At 33.9% G+C, this 22,250-nt stretch overlaps 2 protein-coding genes across 4 annotated transcripts in view; one reads left to right on the top strand and one right to left on the bottom strand.

The window, feature by feature from the left end:
• Positions 1 to 6,945, top strand: part of LOC106468556 (techylectin-5A-like) — a 10,658-nt gene extending 3,713 nt beyond the window's left edge. Inside the window, exons 2-6 of one of the 3 annotated variants that reach the window (XM_013928991.2) lie at positions 2,743 to 2,919; positions 3,916 to 4,088; positions 4,589 to 4,694; positions 5,238 to 5,402; positions 6,492 to 6,945. In XM_013928991.2, coding sequence (XP_013784445.1) covers positions 2,754 to 2,919; positions 3,916 to 4,088; positions 4,589 to 4,694; positions 5,238 to 5,402; positions 6,492 to 6,760 — 879 coding nt within the window. In that variant the 5' untranslated portion in view covers positions 2,743 to 2,753 and the 3' untranslated portion in view covers positions 6,761 to 6,945. Of the gene's footprint in view, positions 1 to 2,742; positions 2,920 to 3,888; positions 4,089 to 4,588; positions 4,695 to 5,237; positions 5,403 to 6,491 lie in introns of all 3 variants that reach the window. The other 2 variants (XM_022396885.1, XM_022396887.1) reach the window with 2 other exon arrangements.
• LOC106468555 (juvenile hormone acid O-methyltransferase-like) overlaps positions 1 to 17,980 on the bottom strand; it is an 84,948-nt gene extending 66,968 nt beyond the window's left edge. The window contains exon 1 of the mRNA XM_022396891.1: positions 17,080 to 17,980. The gene's annotated coding sequence lies outside the window, so the exon portion shown is untranslated. The remainder of the gene's footprint in view (positions 1 to 17,079) is intronic.
• Positions 17,981 to 22,250: the final 4,270 nt, after the last annotated feature.

Raw genomic sequence — 22,250 nt, 5'->3', positions numbered from 1 at the left:
AAAGTGTTTGTTACGTATTTTTGCACTCATGGCAAAGCTACTAAACCTATCAGCCGCCTTCTCTAATTTGGTACTGCTGACCAGAAGGAACCTTACGACCCATGCTAATGGACTTACCGTCACTCTTATAACGCACCCACAGCTTTTAAAGTGCGGGAAATATTTTGTAGTATCGCACGGATTCGAACCCAGCTCGCCAGCTACGAATTACACAGCTTTACCAACCCACGCCCAAAGTACGAAACAGATATGAATATTATTAACAAAATTGTTTATTAATTAAAATAATGATAATTGGTTATGACGAAACTTGTTACGAGACCTTGGTGTGGAAAGTAACCAACCCAGTCAGATAATGATAAACCTAGAGGTAAGAGTTGAGTTATAACATATTATGTGATGTAATAGATCAAATTGGTGGTAAGTGTATCAAAAATGTCAAAGTCGCCTATATTTATATAAATATAATAGTACTGTCTGTTTTATATCCATATAACTACTTCGCAGGGTGTGGATGGATCTTCATTAAAATTGGTACTGAGGTTCATTAGGTCCATACACATTTCCAGTTTTGCATTTTGCAGTTTTTATGGGTTTTTTTTTTACCACCACTTCTCCCCCTGTTGATGGATCTTCACCAAGTTTGGCATGAAGGTTTGTTGGGTCCATGCAAATTCAAAAACAAACAAACAATAAAATTCCATAACAAATACTTAAACCTATTCGTTAAACAAACTAAATGGGTTATTTACATTGTATCGAAACAATTTTGGGGATTCACCACGTCGTTACAATCCATGTCCCTTCGTGCAGCTACGCTCTACCTGACAATAGTGCATCTTGAAAGTAGCTCAGTAGTGTGTGAAACGTTCCGCCATAATGCTGTCGTGTTCAAAGCACACCTTCCTCCTTGCAGGTTTTCCATAGACCATCTAGTGTACGAAAACGACAGTCTCCCAGTTTCAACAGTCCGATGATATAGAAATTTAAAGTAACATGATCGATTTGTCTTCGTATGGAATAGCATTAATATCCATTTTATTCCCAGTTGCTTCAGATACGCGGGGGTTGCACGATATGTTGTGGAAACAATATGTATACACGTGACTTATGTTGCTCTTCGAGACAGAGACTGTTCTTGATTACAGTGTGTATTGTTGCCTCGGGCATATAAACGACTCTTGCCACTGAACTTTTGCTAAACATGCTACAGAAGTTCGAGGATACTCACCTATTCCAAGACGCCGCAATTTGCTTTCCAGGAATGGGGCACGACTTGAGGCAGGTGTCTTTCTAGATAATCCTCTGCCCCAATTTGATCCATATTCCTTTGTTTCCAATGCAATTTAATATAAAGGTTATCGCCATCTTTGAATTCTCAATCCCCGATCTAAACCGTTTTTATAATTTGAGTGTATTAATATTTTGCGTTGAAAGGGGCTGTTACATACCCTTCACAAAAGGATCAGTTATCAGTGGTATCACACTACCTACGTAACGCCAAACAATGTCAAAATGTAGTTCTCATGCATTCCGTTCCACCGCGAATTTATATCTGCTGTGCTTGTAACGTTATTTGCTGACTTGTATATTCAAAACTGTTTAATATTCGTACTCTACCTTCTGTATGAGTTGGATATTAAAACAACACTCATCTTTTCAAGCCATTGGAAAGTGTCTTTCATAATAAACTACTCTAAAATAATATATTTATCATAAACTTTATGATGTTCTATACTCTCATAGATGTCTTATAAGACTATTTTCTTACCTGTCCACTTATTACAAGGTATACTAAAATATTTTACATATCTGTGAACATTGGTTTACTTTCTTTTTCATTTATGTTTTCAGTTGTTTATTACCTCGAAAGTTGGTATACATTTGGATTATGACCTAACTTAGAAGTGATTAGTTTTGAAGGGTCAAGGTCACGAAAATCCAAAAAATCCCTATTTGTTAACATGAGGACTGATTTTTCAGACTATTTTTACTCTATAACTCAGTAAAAAATGATCGGATTTTGATGAAACTTGGTGGACATATGTAGAATATTATTCTTCATTATCATGCCAAAAATGGTTCGTGTCCGTTGATAATGATGGACATACAGACACATTTTCGTATTTTTTGAGAGCCGAATATGATTAACGCTACGTGGCGGAGGGTCGTATATCTGCTATGAAATCTGGTTGTAAATGACACTTCTACATATAAACGTGCAGAAGAAGGTACCTCTTAATGTGGACTCTCAATGTAACCTTGAAATTGGTAAAGATGTAATACGACTCAGTAGTCTTACACTGCTGCTGCTGTTGTTGTTTTAGCGCGGATCTACACAACCGGCTATTTGTGCTCTGTCTACAGCGGGAAATCGAACCTCGAATTTTAGTTTTGTAAGTAAGTAAGCCTACGCTCCAAGGCAAATTGGTTGTAAATATGAACGCTTATAACTAAAAATCTGTTTTCGATACCTGTGGTGGGTAGAGCACAAATAGTTTATTGAGTAGCTTTGCGCTTAACAATAAACAGCAAACTTACCGCTGACCTACACTGACCTTACACTGATAACCTCAATATTTAGTAGTGTTGGTGAGGAAAAGAAGTAGTAAAGTTAATATCAAAATGATTCTAGAATATTCTGTGGTGTCCAATAACGAAAATATGAAATGAAAACAAAGTATGCAATTTGTAGATAATTATTGTCTAAAGATTTATCTTTGTATATGAAATTACTTAAAGGAAGGCCAAGGATGCACATTTTACGGAACCTTTTGCTCGTCATCACTCTGATTAATCAGAATTATGGATCAACAAGTAGCCAAAATAAGGAACTCTGTGACGTTACGTCGTTCCCAGGCATCCTGGACTCTATCACAATTTTATTTTCTCATGTCAAAGAACAACTGCAGGACAAAGGTTAGATTGATAAAAAATAAATCTCTGTGGTGAAAGTTGAGAGATAACCATATAAATATTAACACGTGTTTTTTAACTCTAACAAACCTCCAGTGGCTAGTAATTATATCCAATTGTATCCGAATAATGTAAACCATACATTACACATTACACTGGCCAACAAGTCATTTTCATCAGTTATATATATAGGTGGGCTAGATAGCTCTTGGAACGCTGATTCCAAATCTGTTTTCCTCTAGCACGTGATGAGACCGAAAGGTTATTGCCTTAATTATAATTTAAGTTTTTGTACATTTCTTTTTTCATAAGTGTGTAACTGTATAAATTTACCAAGTGTATGGCGTGTATAACGTTTATGGGAATTATACTGAAAAAATTAATAAAGTTGTAACGTTAACTACCCTAATGTGTGATTATTACCTAAATTGTGCCGAAATTAACACGAGTCATATTTCGATAACTAGGTATGCTAGAAGAAAACCAAAAACAGATTTGGAACCAGCGTGTAAAACTTGTCCAGAAAAGTGTGTTTACATCTTTGATGAGAGAAAAAAGTTCGATTTTGTCGACCAGTGTTACACAACAATGTAAGAAAGTAAATGGATAAGATTTAGTTCTTTTTGTCGACCAGTGTTATAGAACAATGTAAGAAAGTAAATAGATAATATTTAGTTCTTCTTTTTGTCGACCAATGTTATAGAACAATGTAAGAAAGTAAATAGATAAGATTTAGTTCTTCTTTTTGTCGACCAATGTTATAGAACAATGTAAGAAAGTAAATAGATAAGATTTAGTTCTTCTTTTTGTCGACCAATGTTATAGAACAATGTAAGAAAGTAAATAGATAAGATTTAGTTCTTCGTAATGTTGATGAAATTCGTTTTTGTGTTCCTTCTGTTAAGGAAGAAAATTATTAGATATGTTTAGTTATGTCCTACTAATGTTTTTGATGCCTATTCTTAATCATAGATAATGTAACATTATTATTTGGCATAGAGGCCAGTGGAGTAGCTCAACCAATCCTCTCTCCTGAACCAACAGACTGTGCTGATATTCTACTGAGTGGACATCGCTCAAGTGGAGTGTATCGTATTTGGCCAAAGTCTTGGATGACTATAGGGACTTTGAATGTTTACTGTGATATGGAAACTGACGGAGGGGGTTGGACAGTAAGTAGCACCCAGTTAACGATCAACGATTGACTGAAATTTGTTTTTATAACACTTATTATATGAATTAATGTTCTGTATTCTAGTAAAACAAGTCAAATAGTGAGTCTTGTTGACAACGAAGAACCTTAATGGTTAAAACGTAAAATTGGATGATGAAATGCAAGAACTTGTATGTTAACCTAATATAGGATCTCGGACTGTAACATTCACAAAGTTAGGGGAGAGTGGTTATGAGGTGAAAGCAGTAATTTGCTAACCAAACTAAACACAATTTAAAAGTATTCTTATTGCAAGTAGTAATTAATATGCTATTTGTTTCTTGCGTTATCTTAAAAAATTGTATGCTTAACTTTCAGGTTTCAACACATTAATTTTAGTGTTCATGTTGAATTATTTTGAGAGTTTGCCTTTCATTATTCACATTCAACTTATTTCGCCACTCAATACAGATAACATTTGTCTGGGCAAATTGAAATGAACATTGTGTTTAAAATCAGGTAATCCAGAGACGAGGAGATTATGGGAAACCCACTGACTACTTTTACAAATCATGGAAAGATTACAAGCTAGGATTTGGAAACATTGAAAAGGATTTTTGGTTAGGTAAGTTTATTGCAATATTTTTATACCCCATTTTTGCATAACAATAGGGGTAAAAATATGCATATCAACTGCATAAAGCCATTATTTTGAACAAGAACCAATGTCACATAAAAATAATATACTACATCATATAGACTGAGATTCACAAATTCTATCTCTGTCATTCACATTTCCAGGAAACGAAGAAACGCTAATATTTCCTAGTATTTCTTGTTGTTTTTTTAACTGGGTTTATATGCAAATGAAAAATAATTGAATCCCACAAGTAGAATATTTATAGTAATATTATACCCTATTCATAAGGTTCTATCCCGTATTTAATAGTGTGTGTGTGTGCTTCCTACCATGAGAATGGACTAAATTAAAAAATGGAATCAAAGGAAAATAAGCTAAAACATTCTCGAAATATATACTACGAAATTCTAGGAGTGAAGCTGAAGTACCACAACTAGGGATACTTTATTGTCTTTATACATATTTTAAATATCCTGCAATTATGAATTACAAGGAATACTGATTATGATAAACATTTTCTGTGTCCAGGAAATGACCGAATTTTTGCTCTCACGAATCAAAGAAACTATTTGATCAGGTTTGACCTAAAAGACAAAGAAAACAACACACGATACGCCGTTTATCAAGATTTCTGGATAGAAAATGAAAACTATTTTTACCGCCTGCACATTAGTAACTACAGCGGAAATGCAGGTAAGAGTATTTAAATACATATGAAAAACCAAATAATGTTTTTGTAGATTTAAAATAGAGCTGATGCTATACAAAAAAACAAAACAAACAGATTCATGATTTATTTTAACAGAAAAAAAATTGAATTTTCTTAGAGATTTTATTATGCTCTGGCTAAATGCGAAACATTTTGTTTGAACATATCTGTTCAGTTACATTTGTCTCATAAATCATATCGATAACTTATAGAACCCTTTAGCCTACACAAAAAATAGTATCACTAGAAAATAACTTAAGGACTAAATATTATTATTGTTGTATGAATAGATAAAATAATGTAAGTTTTCTATAAAAGATGGTATATTGCAGTCAGTTAACATGAAGAGCACACTTTTCTCGTGGTATTCTCCACATCCATTACCATTGGGTTGACACAAAAGCTACGCTGATAACATTTGACTTAAAACAAAGCCTAAGTTATTGGTTTTTGGCTTCAGCAAAAGGTATGGTTACGGCTTTCAGTTAACACAAGACTAATGTTGGAATCTGTGGACAAATATCACACTGCTTTTATCCAAATAGAAATGAATCTTCACTAAGTCCAGTGACTTTGATTCGTTTGAAATATAACCTCATTTGTTCTAACATTCTAAGCTCTCGTTTAGTACGATTTTTTCTTATTCTCCTGAAATAGTGTATATATTTCCACAAAGTTGCGAGAAACTGGATTCCAAACCTTGATGCTGAATGCTGAATTAACACATTCTACATTGACCGAAAATTAATTCTAATGTATAATATTTGCGTTTTGATCATTTGTTCGTTACAAAAAAGGTAAGAAGATACTTTTCATTTCTCTTGAAGTTGAATTATATTAATCGTGCATCCGACTATTTCAAACATGTACCTTAGCCACAAGGTTTTGTTTTGTTTCCGCGCTTTTTGTTGGTAATTTGTATAAACTGTCAGATTCTAGTTTAGCATATAATTGGCTAATAAAATATTTTCAGTTACTTTTAAACCACTGTTCTATTCAATTCACTAAACAGTTTTGTTAGAATGTTTGAAATTATATAAGTTCTCGTCACTTTTGTTTTCTTTTTTCCACAGGAGACAGTTTCGGACGTCACAATGGACATAATTTCTCCACAAAAGATGAAGACCATGATGCCCATGGGACCCACTGTGCCCAGACGTACAAAGGAGGTTGGTGGTATGATCGCTGTCACGTATCCAACTTGAACGGCCTCTACTTAAATGGGAAACACAGCAGTTATGCCGACGGTATAGAATGGCATGCTTGGAAGGGTTATCACTATTCTCTCTCACAAGTTGACATAAAAATACGGCCAGTTGACTTTAATATTCCTCAAAACTAACGCTTCATTATCATTCAGAGTATTTTGACAACTTGGAATAGTAGAAATTAGATTTTAAGATAAAAATACCCTCAAAAGTAATAAATTACTAATACTAGTTTTGCAATATTATGTATTACATGATTATTGAATATTTTTTGTTTGCAAGAACTTCCCTATATTTTGATTAAAAACAAATAAACGTTTTTTTATCGTTCTTTAGGTTTTGTTAGTAATAAGAAACAAAATATCTACTTCATTGTTTATTTTGCTCTACCTGAGATCAGTTTGTTTAATACTAATTAAGGTACGGTTAAAGATAAACACCCCATCTGGTGATCAAACGAGAACACCACTGTTTTTACTAGTTTTTCGATAAGATTTATTTGCCCTTACAAGAAAACAATAAGTTTCAGTTCCCTCTATGAACATTATAGATACAACTTAGAAATCCAAGTTACAATATTTAATGGATAATCATAAGAAGTTTATACTTGAGTTCTATCACTGAGTATTCCGACTCATTTTAAGGCGTTTGTTATATTTCTAATTATAAATTTAAAATATGCAAGTTTTTACTCAAAAATCACACACTTATCAACTAGAAGAAAAGAGTTTCGGAGTCTTATACATAAGTAAGGTAAGAAAACAATAGAATCCTGTTGGATTTCTAGAGCGGAAACAGATTCATTTCTACTGTATTAGTATGAGTTACTCACTGCAAAGTATACCATATTATTAAACAGTATAATAGGTACGAAAATTACACTATTATACGAACAACCAGATGTTTCTGAAAAGGAATATTTCCGGTGGTTGTTGGAATCACCATTGACGATACTTACTTAGAAAGAACTTTAAATAACAAGACTACATTGAACATAGGTAGAACTGAATAATACAAGTAGTGTTGGAACATTACATTACTGCTCCCAGGTGGCTCAGCTGTAAGCGTTAAACGCTAAAAAATCAGGGTTCGATAACCGCGGTAAAAACGCGTAAATAGCCACTTGTGTAGTTTTATACTTAAATACAAACAAACAACTTACATTATTAGATGTATTTAACATCAGTCAGTTCTTGGTATGTTTAAGCATTTGAGCTTTAAATCAAAATCTTAATCTTGATTATGAATTTAAAAAAAATGAAAGAGAATCCTCAAGCGCATTTATTTTTCAGAATATTTCAGATGACTAAAGTTAATAATAATAAGTAGAGCTTGTGAAAAGTGAATGAAATTTAGAAAGAGATAATTAAATATATGCGAATGAAACTGTACAGTATTTCTGTAAGAAACTCAACAGGTTTCGATAGGAAATAGTATATTGCCCAGAAATTGGTAAATGTTAGAGAAGAAGTATGACATTGTTTCATGCTGCAAATGTTGATGTTTTGATTTCCCAAGAGTAATCAAAACTCTCGTGAGTCTTCTTTATCCTCAAATAACGAGATAGTAATAAAAGCTACATAGGCTGACGTGTACCATAAAATGATGTTTACATTGTGAACAGCGAAAAGAATAAATTTGATAACAAATAAATTCTTTCAAATATGGATGACTACATGAAATATAACGCATTATTTATAGTGATATATTATATGTTGTTTATTGGTAGACAGAAAGAAAGAGAGAGATCATAAGTGAAAGCCTTCTTGATGAGACAGGTTTCATACCACAATATACTATTCAGCCTAAATATATCTTTTTTTCAAAATGCTCAAACTAAACGATATATAAAATGAATATAAAAACGTTATCTGTTAAGCACAAAGATACACAATGGGCTATCTATGCTGTGTACAGCGCAGGTATCGAATCCCAACTTTTAATGTTATAAGCCCTCGTGCTCATCGCTGAGCCAATGGAGCAAAATACAGAGTAATTAGCTTACAAATCCTTTAGAATTAAATAAAAATCCAGTTTCAAACTCATTTCTGTAAAAAAAAGGGATCTACAAATCGTCAAAAGTTTATTTCCTAAAATCATAAAAGGAACAGTGTTAAAGAAATATATAACTTTATAAAAAAACACACATTTGGATATCATTAAAAACGAGAGAAAATGTATAAGGTGAATTGATCCTTTATTTTATCCGTGGCCTCCATTTGCTAATTAGCAACTACTCTTTAATAAGCAATTAAAAGAAACCCGAGAATGCAAGATGGCCTTCCTTTATTAAAGCTGAAATGGGAACGAATACTTCAAATATGAAGTCTTCAGTGACGTCATCGTGTTTCTATAGTTTGTCACCCTGAGAAAACGGAAGTGTGTGTGCATGTTGTTTGTAGTAGAATGTGTGGAGTGAGTAGCAAATGTGAGAGTAATGTTCAGTGCACAGTAAGAAAAGAATAAAAATATTGAAGAAGAGGAAGCAATATTTTTTTATCTCAGTGTTTTCTTTTTTTCTAGTTTCACCATTCTATTGGTTACTTTTATTTTGCCCCTCGGTAGCTCAATAGTAAATCTGAGGGATTGTAACGCTAAATATCGGTTTTCGATACCCGAGGTGGGCAGAGCACAGATAGCCCTTTGTGTAGCTTTGTGCGTAACAACAAAGATCTCTCGAATTTTTCAACGAACTTTATTTTCTTAATAGTTCACAGCTCTGCAATCTGCGGGTCACGGGATTTATACCTGTCGCCGACCATGTTATCCCTTTCAGCTATGTGAGCGTTATAATGTCACGATGAATCACAATAATTTGCGGTGAGTGGTATTGACTAGCTGCCTTCCCTCTTGTCTATCATTTTAAAATTAGGGAAAGCTAGCAGCAGATAATTCTCGAGTAACTCGGCGCGAAATTCAACAGATAAACTTTTTAAATCAAGAGACAACATGATAGTTCAAGTTGAACTTCGTAAAATATGCGCTATCAACGTATATAGTGAAAACAGCTTTCACGATAATCTTCCCTGTCATTTTGTGCTCAGTGTCTTCACTAACATCAGTGGTGTTTCGCGTTCGTAAAAATAGTTAAAACTAGTCGAATGTAGAGCATAAATACATTTCAAACATGTTGTCGCTCTAACCACTTTCTATAGGAAAGCCAGGTCACATCATGCCATAAAATAATCTACTTTTTATAACTGTCAGATTTGTCCAGGTATAACAGACAGGCTGCGAACTTGGAACCCTCCAATTCATAGTTGTGATATTAACTTAGTATATGGCTCCAACATCGTTCAAATGCTTTGGGGTTTTTCCTGGACTATTTCCTAGAAAGGTGGCCGAAGGCCGCCTGGATGGATAACCTGTTTTAACCGCTCGCACCACTATACAGTAGTGTGATGTCAGTCAGTCAGTCAGTAGACACTAAAATGACGTCACTTAAGGGACGCTTAACGTTGCAATTTGTACTGTTATGACGTCAGTAAAACATGCGCATGCCATGAATCACGAGAACAATTATACACTCTGTAGACTACAACTCAGCATGACATACGAACTTCAAAAGCAAGAAATAAAAATATTTGTACTATTAATTTTGGTTAAATTTACTCTTGAAACAGAACACTTTCGGGGACCCTGTCTAGATCTTTTACTATCTACCAGAATGTACACATTCTCTAATAATAGACCGAATAAACTCAGCAGTACGATCAAACCTACATATGTTTCAGAAAGACAAGTTGCTTGATCTCAAATGTTACATAAATAATTATCTTACTCAAATCAATTCTTCTGCTAATACAATATCTCACAAAATGACTCAATAATCAACACTCCACTACATTTTTATGAGACCTTTATTTTTAATAGTCTCGAAATACACATTGAAGTTAATACCAGAGAAGGTATTAAACGTGATAACTTTATTGTGCATTTTTTTTAGTTTATTGCAGGAATTTAGGAGTTAATATCTGAGGTGTTTGGAGAGTAGACAATTTCACTGCGCCCCGCTCGGTGTAGAAGATACTACATCGCTATAACGAGTAAAAAATGAATGAAAATAACATAAGAATAAAATTATAAAAGTAAAGGCCAACTAAAATAAAGTTTCGTATACACATACGTATATACATACGCATGCACTTACGCCCAGTTGATGATATTGACCAAATCCTTATCTCACTGTTGATAGCACGCGATAAATTTAAACATACAGCAGCAACTAAACATAACATACTTTTAACTATAAGAAGTGATTTTACAATGTTTCAACAAATCGTTATTTAATCATTACATTCATATTTATTATGATTAATAAACATAATACTTAAAGCATAATAACATATCGATGGCTAGAGATAATAAAGACATTTAGCATAACGTTTGGCTGTACAAACATACAAATATTAACACCATTATTTTGATTGTTTCTTTAAGTATAAGGCAACACAGTGAGCTAGTTACTTGTGCAGTGCCAACCGCAAGCATCGAAACCCAATTTTTAGCGTAACAAACCACAAGATTTACTCCTGAGCCACTAGGGGTATTATTTTGAATAGAAATATAAATAAATTTCATATTCAATAAAGGAGACTCTGTGCCCTTACTGTTCCTTCCTCTATGCAAGTTTGTTAACGAGTTCAAAATGCAGAAGAATATAGAAATATCTTTGAGAATAATAACCACGGTAACCTGAGCTTTAATCGATTTGAACGAATTTTTTAGTTGTTCGCGAAAAAAAGTCAACATGATTACTCCTTTTCAAAATACTACTTTATAGTTATGTAGATTTGTAGTTTCAATATTGTTCATTCTAAGTTTTATATATAACATTAGTGATATGAAATATATAACTTTAAAAGAAGATTAAACCCTTTTCTATCCCATGGACAAACTAACACTTGCCAAACGAAGTTAAACAAGGCTAAGCTATTGGTCTTTCTTGCGTAATGATGGCACTTTTCCAGAAAGAAATATCAGCCTAACCAACCTGTCATTTCTGCTACAAAATGTATTCATCTGATTAAAAGAAATAAATGCTGTTTCAGCAAACGTCTTCCAGCACATGCCTAGAGCACGTTTCTTAAAGTAAGCTATTTTAAATATATTTTGGAACATAAAACATTGACCTGTTACATCATTACTATGCAATAAACATGTTGTAAGCAAGAACAACGTGGCATGCAACTTCTGTTTATTCACTGAAAGTATCCGTTCCTATCCGATTCTTTATTTCAATAACATACCAACCTCGATGTTATTTTAATAGATTAATTAATCATAACAAATATGAAATTTGATTAACACATATGGAGATCTACAGAAGCTTTGATTATCTTGTCTTATTACACCATCATTTCTCTGTGTTACGTATTACGAAAACAAACAGATATATGCTGTGTTGCATGGATACAGACACATTCTTTCAAACAAAAAATATCTGACAACCGTATATTTATTCAGTATGTCTAAATCGACAATGGAATTATTTCAGACTTAAGAACACAGTTTATGCAGCTCCCTCTCTGGTGTGGTTGAAATAAAGTGAAGAAACTAAAATAATAGAATGGCATAGAAAATAAATTAGCGTTTGCGAGAAGCAAACAGATTAAACCTATTGATCGAGAATTAAAAAAAATATTATTATTGATAATACAACCAAAAGAATAAAATAATAATAAAAACCATTTTAAAAGATTTTAGCGTAAAGCTATACAAAGAACCATTTGTGCATAGCTAGCTAGCAATGTGATCTTCCTGGTTTAGAGGAATAATGATATCACATGAGGTTTGAAGATCAGGCTGGGTGGAATGTTAATGCGAGAACAAATGCAATAAACAAAATCAAACAAATTTGACAAACACAAATAAGCACTATTTACTTCACATTTCACGTGCAATTGTATTACACGTCTTCCAGGTTGAGAAGACGAAATTATGTCAGAATAAAATAATATGAAGATTGTGGAAGCTACACGATCAGCAGAACATGAAATATAACACACGCACGAAACTTCACCGGCAGTCTTAATTCTCTGAAAAGGGTGAATTGTTCATAATTAATCTCTGTTAAAACGTCAAAACTACATACACAATACACGTTCTGCGTGCAGCTTACCAATCAGAAAAGGACACCGGAATGTAGAAATATCTCTGGTCTGTGCAACAGCCGCAAGGTATCCCCCAAACACAAGGTCAAGAAGGACATAATGCAGCTATCTCAAAAATCAGTAGATAAGTTCTTTGCCCAAGGTCAAGAAGGACACAATGAAATTATCTTACGAAACAGGATACAAGTTCTTTGCTCGGTCAAGTCACAAAACATAAACCTCAGATGGAATTAATCAAGTGACCTCTACCGGATTTAATGTTCCAAGACTGATTTAAGAATTTTGTAAATTAATATATACTATAGGATAAGCAAATATTACAGTCATCCCTAATTTTGAACTTATAGTCTACAAAAGAAACAGTTGTTCAGCAACACCAACCGCCAATTCTCGTCTTACCGAATAGTGGGATTTGACCTTATATCGCACACAAGGGGTATTTGCGGCAACGTTCCTCATACCATAAACCCTTGGATTCACATTCTGAGCACACTAATCATTAGGCCAAGCCTAGCCCGATGTAATATTTAAATACTGAATCTTGTAATAGTCATATTATTTACTTTTTACACATTTAAAATTCTGTGATAAGCAGAAATAATTACAAGGGGGGTTGTTTGCTTTATATTCGAAAAGCACTGCTAGAGTTAGCTAATTGAGTTGTTTTTTCACTTTATACCTGAAAAACAAAGAAGTTGTTTGTTTTCACACACTTATAAACCCTTGAATGTATAAGGTAGAAAACGTAATTACCATTGACCTCAGAGTATACATATTATAGTGTTAATAGGTTTGAAATATTAATAAAAAAAACAGTTCGAATACTTTTCTGCGATAAAATTCAACAAGCAAAACTTTATGCAACGATTTTTCGTTTAGAGACTAAAAATATATTTCTGTAAGCTGCCAGTTCAGTAATGGTGCTGATTAAAAACTGAACAGTTTATTTTTATAGACTGTACAAAATTTCGGAACGGTTATGAATCATAAGATTTTCTAAAGGTATACTGTAAAATTTTGTTTTTACACAACACAATTTACGTTCTGTGTGACACAAGTCTGATATTTAAATGACTATAACACAAGTTCAATTCCATTGTGAAATAACAAATCTGAACACAACTGTGTAGAATTTTATACAACCTTTACACCAATAATAACATTAGTAAATTGGTCATTTCATAACATAAATTTAAAGTCAAACGCTATACAATAGCTATGTTTTAAAAATTACATGATATGAAAAGTGATTCGCTTTCACTAGGTGCTACTTTCAACAGACGGGTCAAACGGTAACTCGTCATAAAATGTGTCTTCACAACACAACACAACAATCTATTTACATGAACAAAATTTTTAATTGAAAATTGAAAAAGGCACGCCATTTGTGATGCTAATAAACACACAATACATAATAGTATACAGTGTGAAGCTCATTTTCTAGATAATAGTATACAGTGTGAAGTTAATCAGAATAAGACAAAACAACAACGGGTCAATGTCTTTATTTAAACAGAAATAACACACTACTGATGTATATACAACAATAACCAGGAACACTTCTATTGTGTAGTTTTTGATTGCTTGTTTTTGTGTTTTTTTATTTTGTCATCTCTCTGGATTTTTTATGTTTTATTAGCCCTGCACATAAAACAAGAGAGAACACGAGGTTTTTCAGGCCCCTACCACGATTTGTGTGATAGTATATTTCATACATGGTTGAATAATGTTTACTCGGATTTAGATCCTTATCACTTGCAATGATCTCAAATTTTAACAAACAAACAAAAAAAAACTAGATTGCTTGATAATACCCGAATTCCGCTGATTTTTTTGAGAAAATATTTACACTAGACAGACAGACAGGGTTTGTTTGTAGTTGAGTGAAAAGCTACACAGTGTGCCCACCACGGCTATCGAAATCCGGTTTCTAGCTCTATAAGTCCGCCAAACAGACAGAGAAAAAACGTAACCCTCGGTAATACAAGGAAAACATACAAAAATAAAACAATTCCGACATCACCTTGAGTCATGCTCAGTTGGCATACAAATAATTACCTGGCCTCCGAGAGTGGTGCAGTAGCGACTTCAGGATTATGATAATAACGTTTGGGGCGAATGGTGTAGAAGAGAGATGGGCTTGAAGCTAAAAGTTTATAATATCTTAAAATAATGAGGAAGGGCTATGGAAGGTAAATTAGGAAACTTTAAAGTAAGACTATTTTGCCGCAAAACGTTTTTATTCACTTTTATTTTACTAAACTCACAAATAGTAACTTTTAAATATTCTCCGTTCTTATTGACTGCGAAAGTAACAAAACTAATTGGAGATTGGATGATGTTTCATTGGGTGGAAGTTTTCTTGCTTACAAAGTTTCGTGATACTACCCGGCATTTTGGGGGGAAAAGGACAAGGAGAAAGACAAACATGTGCCCCCCTCCCCTCCCGACGTCGCCACTAGCTTGTTTACTGGTTCTCCACGTAAAATGATTAGATTTAGGACGGGATATTTTAGGTTCCATAATTAGGTTATTCCATTTTGAATATCTATTGCTGATTTCATTGATAACATCGATATACTTCTTACTATATCGAATATAATTACGTTTATTTTATTCTAATGTGTCATGAATTATTGAAATTGTATTATATCGATGAATTTGCATTGTTAGCTTAGAGTGTTTTATCAGGTGGGTACCCTCGCTGTTGTCCCCCGGTGGGACAGCGATAAGTCTTTGGATTTACAATGCTAAAATCAGGGGTTCGATTACCCTCGGTGGACACAGCAGATAGTCTGATGTGGCTTTGCTGTAAGAAAACACACCCTCGCTGGTAACGACATTTTCGGCCATTAAACAATAATGTCTCGTGTGGTTCAGCCAGTTAAGGAGATTTAGGTTAGTCCGAAATGCAGATTGTTTTATAATCGTTATAAGTAGATACAGAAGAAAAGTATATTTAATTAGTTGTACTACTGGCCAGGTTAATTTTTAGTTTCTCTGTAAGTAAGTACATATCTTACCCTGATCGGAAGTTATTATTATTTATCTATCTATCTAATGACAAGAGGAAATCCTCAATAGCCGCGGCACTTGCTATTCTTTTAGGCAGGACTGGAGTAAATTAATCCACGAGACCTTGAGCGTGGTCAAATACATCAATCGAAAGGGTTTGACCTCCCGAGTCCAAAACTGTAATGAGATCTCAAATCGGTCAAGAGATGACGGAACTATGAGTTAAAAGTTTGTACCTGAAAAAAAACAAATTCAAAACCGTTCTGTGAGCGCTATGCCGCGGTTAAAAGTTGAAGATTGCGAAACATTGCGACATTATAATATATCCATGCGTTAGGAGATTTGTATTAAAGCCATCAGGATACAAAATTCTTAATAAACATTAAATTAGAGAATATACACATTTATTATACTTTCTATCCACCACAGCTTCTTCTAACTTAAAAGGGATCTTTAGTTACGAGACTGATTTGATGTTTCACGTTATTCGATCTGATATTCACGTCACAAGCCATTACTCCATGTAGAATTACGATACCTACTCAAAATTGAGTTTAAACTTTAAATGTCGTAAACGGTATGACGGGCTAATGATCAGTGGTGTTTTGGGTAGAAAACTTACATAACAAAGATGAGTATGTATTTTATGCACAAAATATGACTATTCGTAGAGTAATGTCCACAAAAATCATATATAATTACAAAAACATAACACTGAACACACTTTTAAATCAATTTCTGTATAAATCCACTAATATTGTAAATTGTATTTTTTTTTCATACACCGTCTCTAACTTTTCTCCTGTAATACTCAAAATTCAAGAATATTTCAAGACTTTTGTTGCCTGTAACTAATTAAATCAATACCTTGAGTTGCTCTGAATCAGAACCTTGAAGTTGTGACATTGGACTGATACTTTCCAGTTTTACAACTAACTCGTGGTTATAATAACATTTATATTTTCATAATGATGTGGTCGTTATCACTGTAAGATAATTACAAAATATATAAAAAAAAAGATTTCGACTTACATTCCAGTGACACTTATAAAATAGTGCTTCAAAATAGTCTGTCAATTAAGGAGAAATCGCCGAGAGAGAGAGAGAAAAAAAAAAGTCAAACGCAACATACAACAGTTTTGTACTCAAAGCCTTAGTAGAAAAATAATACCTATTTTGGCGTTCTGCCAACAAACTTTAAACAAGTATGTAGATACTTAATAGTGCTTCATCGTGTCACATGCCATGCTGACGCATACCCTTCAAATGGCCTTCAAAAATTTATATTTTTTCCCATCGTAACCATTAACAATAATTAGTCTTACCACCAGAAATACAGTGGGGCTCAGATCTCTTCAGTTCGGTTGACTGGGACCACTTCTATTTCATCCCCCATCGTACCTTGAATATCTTTATTTTTTTTCAATCTAGTACAACAGATAGATGCAGTTATCAAAGCTCCAGTTATTAGGATACCTCCTCCAGCGGCCAATGTAGCTGTTGTCACGCGAGCTGGACACGTGCGTAGGCCTAGGCACAACACTCCTGTTAACAGAACAGAAAAAGCAAGGCAAAAACAAGATATCGAAACACACTTTCGTTGATAGAACATAGTAATTTCCTGTTATTCACATTTCATTCATTCGTAGTCAATGTTGCTGTGTTTTAGTCAAGCAGTAGAGACACAAAAACACCTTAAACTAACTCCCGCCTTCTATTCACCATCTCCTCAGTTGAAGTGCAAGTGCTATCAGGTCATCTGTCAGTCATCACTTCAAGGACTCGTGCAAGTCAACTTCTGCAGAGCTCAGTGTTTATCAGAAATAACAAATAGTCTACAAATATATAAGAAAAATCAAAACCGATTTGGGCTCACAACTCAATGTACTAGATAGTTTTAACACTCTTCTAGCACTAAGTATAACTATAATAATACTGTCATAGACTAATCCATGTTTATAATCTCCTCGATAATAACACAAGCATGCGCAGAAAGTTCGCGCTATGATGTAAGATTATTATTAACTTGTTTGCTGCGATGGACATATTCTCTGCTTGTATAAATATTTCCGGACATATCATATGACCAAAAAAATAGGTCGGTTGCCATGTTGGTTCTGAGTAAACGTCTTTTAATTGACAGAAAATATTGTAAATGTGTGAAACACCACACGAAAATAACAGCCGGTTCAGTAATAGTTACGTAACTAAAATATAATGCAGCATACAGCCCATGCACTAACAAACATTAACTGAAACGCCTCTCCAACAGAAGGTGACGTTCACGAGAAATAGCTTCGAAAATTCCTTCAAGCAATGTATTTGTCAATAACTTTGTCGAACACGTGAGATTTCCTTTCGAGTTTCCGACTTCAAAACTTTTAGTCTACTGCTCATTGGCTTATCAGGTGGCTTGGTTTCTGCCACATTTCTCACACAACTATGAAACACGTGTTTAAGCAACGAGGTCAACATGTCTTGTAAGATTGGGAAAACAAAATACCCTCTGTTTGGATTTTACAGTAACTGTGCCTGTTGCTTAGTTCAAACGTATTTTAAAAATAATCTAACTACAACTAAAAGCAAAGTACCATTATATAAAAACGTATTTATTATCAATGAAACTATCAACGAACACAAAAAATAATCTAACTACAACTAAAAGCAAAATATAAATGTATTTGTTATCAATAAAACCATGAACGAATATAAAACACTACAATCAGTCGGGAATAAGTCACATTTATTACAAAATGGCGGGAAACATCTAATGAAAACAAGCGTATTTTACAAGTTTCTACAGCAATTTGCATGACTTATCGGAACGAAGACAAATTACCAATAATTCAGGAAAAAGACCACACGCTCACGTGATGTCCAGAGGCCGACAGCTTTCCAGCTACATTGAATATTTCATTATTTTATTTTTCAGCACCGCTCAAGTACCAAGAAAAAGACGACGTAATCATATTAGATTTTGTTCAAACCATTATCAAAAAATAATAGTTTTTTCTATTTAAACGTTTTTAGATATATTAGAACTTACGCCGACTAGCTTATACATATGCATGATAGATAGATGAATATTTCATATGTGAACATTTTAGCTACACTGAATGGCAGAATGTTGCCTGGGTGTTTGTCACTTCTTTATTGTCAGGATTCAACCACTGAGTAGCGTAATGTAACCAATCTTTTCTCTCGACCTCACTATGGAACATTTACCTTAGAAATAGGAAGCCCACAACAAGTTGCAGGAAATTGTGTCAGATGCTATGTATGTCACTATAAGACAATACATGTCATGAGTAATGTTTTATTCAGGCCATGGGTAAGGATTTCTTCTTAGCAGTTATCATATGACGTTGTAGAACATTCTTTAAACACTTATTCAAAACTACATTTATATGTTCATAATAGAAAAAATCAAGACATCTGTAGTGGTCATTTTTTACACAACTTTCGATTGTGACAAGATCGAGATCGTTAACAGCAAATATCAAAACGTCAAGAAGGCACCTACCCAACCACTACCTTATAGATTACTACAGGCGTGAACAGGGTGGATAGGACCTTCTATCAGGTTGTTAACATATCTAATTCCAGCAGTTTCAGGTATGGGGATTTAGGTCTTGTAGACCTGGGAGGGTCAGGTTCCAATTGACCTCTTCCTCCCTCCTGTATTATTGTAATTTATATTCTTCTTACTGATTTGATGTGTTGACTATTGTATTTTGTATTTTCATTGTTGCTTGTTTATTAATTATTTGTTTCCTTATCAAGGCCACGTCTATGTATTTTATCTAATATCTGTTGTGTTTATTGTGTAGACTTATTTTCTTTCTTGTATTGTTGTGTCTTGTGTTTTATGTTGTAGAGCTCGTGAACTGATGTATTATGTATGGAATTTGAGGTGTGAAGTACTGTTTGGCGATATTTATGGTTAGTGTGATACAGTCTTGTGTAATAAAATCATAAAATGTTTTTTGTTTTTTTTGACAACTTCAGTGATTGGGTTTAATGTCTGTTCTTAGCTGTTTTGCTCTTGTGGTTGTTGTGTTATGTGTACTGTGGCTTGTGTTTTTGTTTGCTTCGTTTTGTTATTCTGTTTTTGTGTGCGTGCTGTGTTGCCTGTGTGTAGGTGTGAGTTTTCGTGTTTTCGGTTTGCTGTGGCGTTGGTAACAGTGTTCTTCTGTCTGTACAATATGGTGTATTTGTTTGATTTACGTTAGTTTGTGTATTTAAAATGCGTTTTGATGTCCTTATACTTAGGACATCATTTATAGTTAGCTGTATGTTGCAGCTGGTAGTTGCAGCAGAGTGTTTGTGAGCTGGTTTTAGGGCATTCTGAATTGCGGTGTTCTTCCCCGCAGCCTACACAGCGAGGTTGTGCTTTAAAAGCTGTCGCTACATGTCTGTTTGTTTGTTTTGCATTTCGCGCAAAGCTACACGAGGGCTATCTGCGCCAGCCGTCCCTAATTTAGCAGTGAAAGACTAGAGGGAAGATGAAGACAGCTAGTCATAACCATCCACCACCAACTCTTGGGCTACTCTTTTACCAAATAATAGTGGGATTGATCGCTACATTATAACACCCCCACGGCTGAAAGGGCGAACATGTTTGGTGGACGGGAATTTGAAACTGCAACCCGCAGATTGCGTGTCGAGCGTCCTAATCACCTGGCCATGCCGGGCCAAATTCCGGTCTCTCAACTAACGGTATTACAAACAAAATTATGTTATATACATGTTTACTGTTTTACAAGGGAAGAAAGAACGAAGGTAGGAGTTAACACCATTAACTCTATTTTATTTTATTCTCTTAAAACACTGAAGTGGCTCAACTAAAAACACAAAAACATATTTTTTATGTGTTCATGTAAGGGTTAGATGTAATCAAGATTATACTTATGTAACAAACTCAAGGCCTATATACAGAAAACAAAACCTTTTTTAGGTAGGATGTATTTAGAAAATAAAGCGAGAGAAAAAAAAGAAGGTTGATAAAATTAAACCATCAAGATCAGAAATAGTTTTATTAAGAATATTCTGAACTTCTGATATTTCGAGTTTTCAACAAGAATTATTGCTCTCATTTTATTGTTCAGTTTGTGCATGCATCATACACAATATAATAATTAATTTCTTAAAATAATAACGAAACAAAAACTGTTATTTTTCATGTAAACAATAACTTAATTATATTTTTTTTTCTCATAGCTATTGTAGACATTTAAACAAAAGCAATTTTATTGATGTTATGTAATTACCGATATCCGACTGCAAGCTACGTTTTTGTCTCTTCTTCACTAACGTCGGATGTTCGACGTTTTTATTTTGTATTTTATTATATATATATATATTCATGAGGTTAGGAAAACAAATAGGTTCAAAAAATGTTCTGTTATATATATAATTAATCAAGACAATATAATGTTCAGCTAAACGTTAAAAACACCATTATCCTAACTAAAGGTCTACGTGCTATTTTCTATATTTATGTTTCTCATAATCCACAAAATAAACTTCTCCATTTTTACTTTAACGATTTCAAGGTTCTTAAGAGAATGATAAGTGTTCGAAATTTCCATGAATCTGGACTTGTCATTTCTTTTGAAACTATACCCCCCTCCCCCCATGGCTTATAACGCTAAAATTTTCAATAACCGTCGTGGGAAGAGAACAAATAATCATATTGTGTTGCTCTACGCTTGACAACTAATATACGTTTGCAACTCTTCGTCATTGTAATCTGTTTAAGATCTAGAATTATACATTACTGAGTTCGATTATTTTATCTAAATTAAAGACAAAAAATAGATGTTTTTACAGTGTTATCGTACCAGAAAGTTACGAGCTGTCAACTGAAGCAACAAAACCTTTAGGTACAAGGATTATTACGGCTGACCTTTCAGACATTTTCTAGGGAGTAGTTGATTCATGTCTACGACTTTATATTTCCCTCCAACTTTTGTGTTAAGCTCGAAATTCATTAACATCCACATGTCTTTACATTTGTGATTGTTTATTTGTTTTTTAGCCCAAAGCCACACAATGGGCTATCTTCGATATGTCCATTACGGGCAATCGAACCCCGGATTCTTGCTTTGTAAGTACATGAACTTACCGCTGACCCATTGTGTGGAGGGGGGAGTACACTTGTGTTAAGATCGACGTTTGTTTACACTTGTGTTGAGATCGATGTTTCGTTAAACATGTGCTAATATCGACGTTTCGTTACATTTATGTATGTTAAGATTGACGTTTCCATACACCCAAGTTTCCCATAAAGACGTCGCGATAAAAGGACAGACGTTTATCTAACATTTACATATATTGATTCATATCCAATTACAGTAAACAACCAAATTTCTTGCTATTTGTTCATTCTTGAGTAATTGTTATTAGTAGGAGCCACGTAAGTAACCACATCCTTGTGTAGTACTTCCCGCTGATTCATCCAGTTAGTAAGCGTAATAACCTAAACAGAAGAACT

The sequence above is a fragment of the Limulus polyphemus genome, unplaced genomic scaffold, assembly GCF_000517525.1.
Source record: "Limulus polyphemus unplaced genomic scaffold, Limulus_polyphemus-2.1.2 Scaffold3052, whole genome shotgun sequence".
NCBI classification, from domain to species: Eukaryota; Metazoa; Arthropoda; class Merostomata; order Xiphosura; family Limulidae; genus Limulus; species Limulus polyphemus.
The sequence above is the reverse complement of the archived record's forward strand: the minus strand, read 5'-3'. Positions and strand labels throughout refer to the sequence as shown.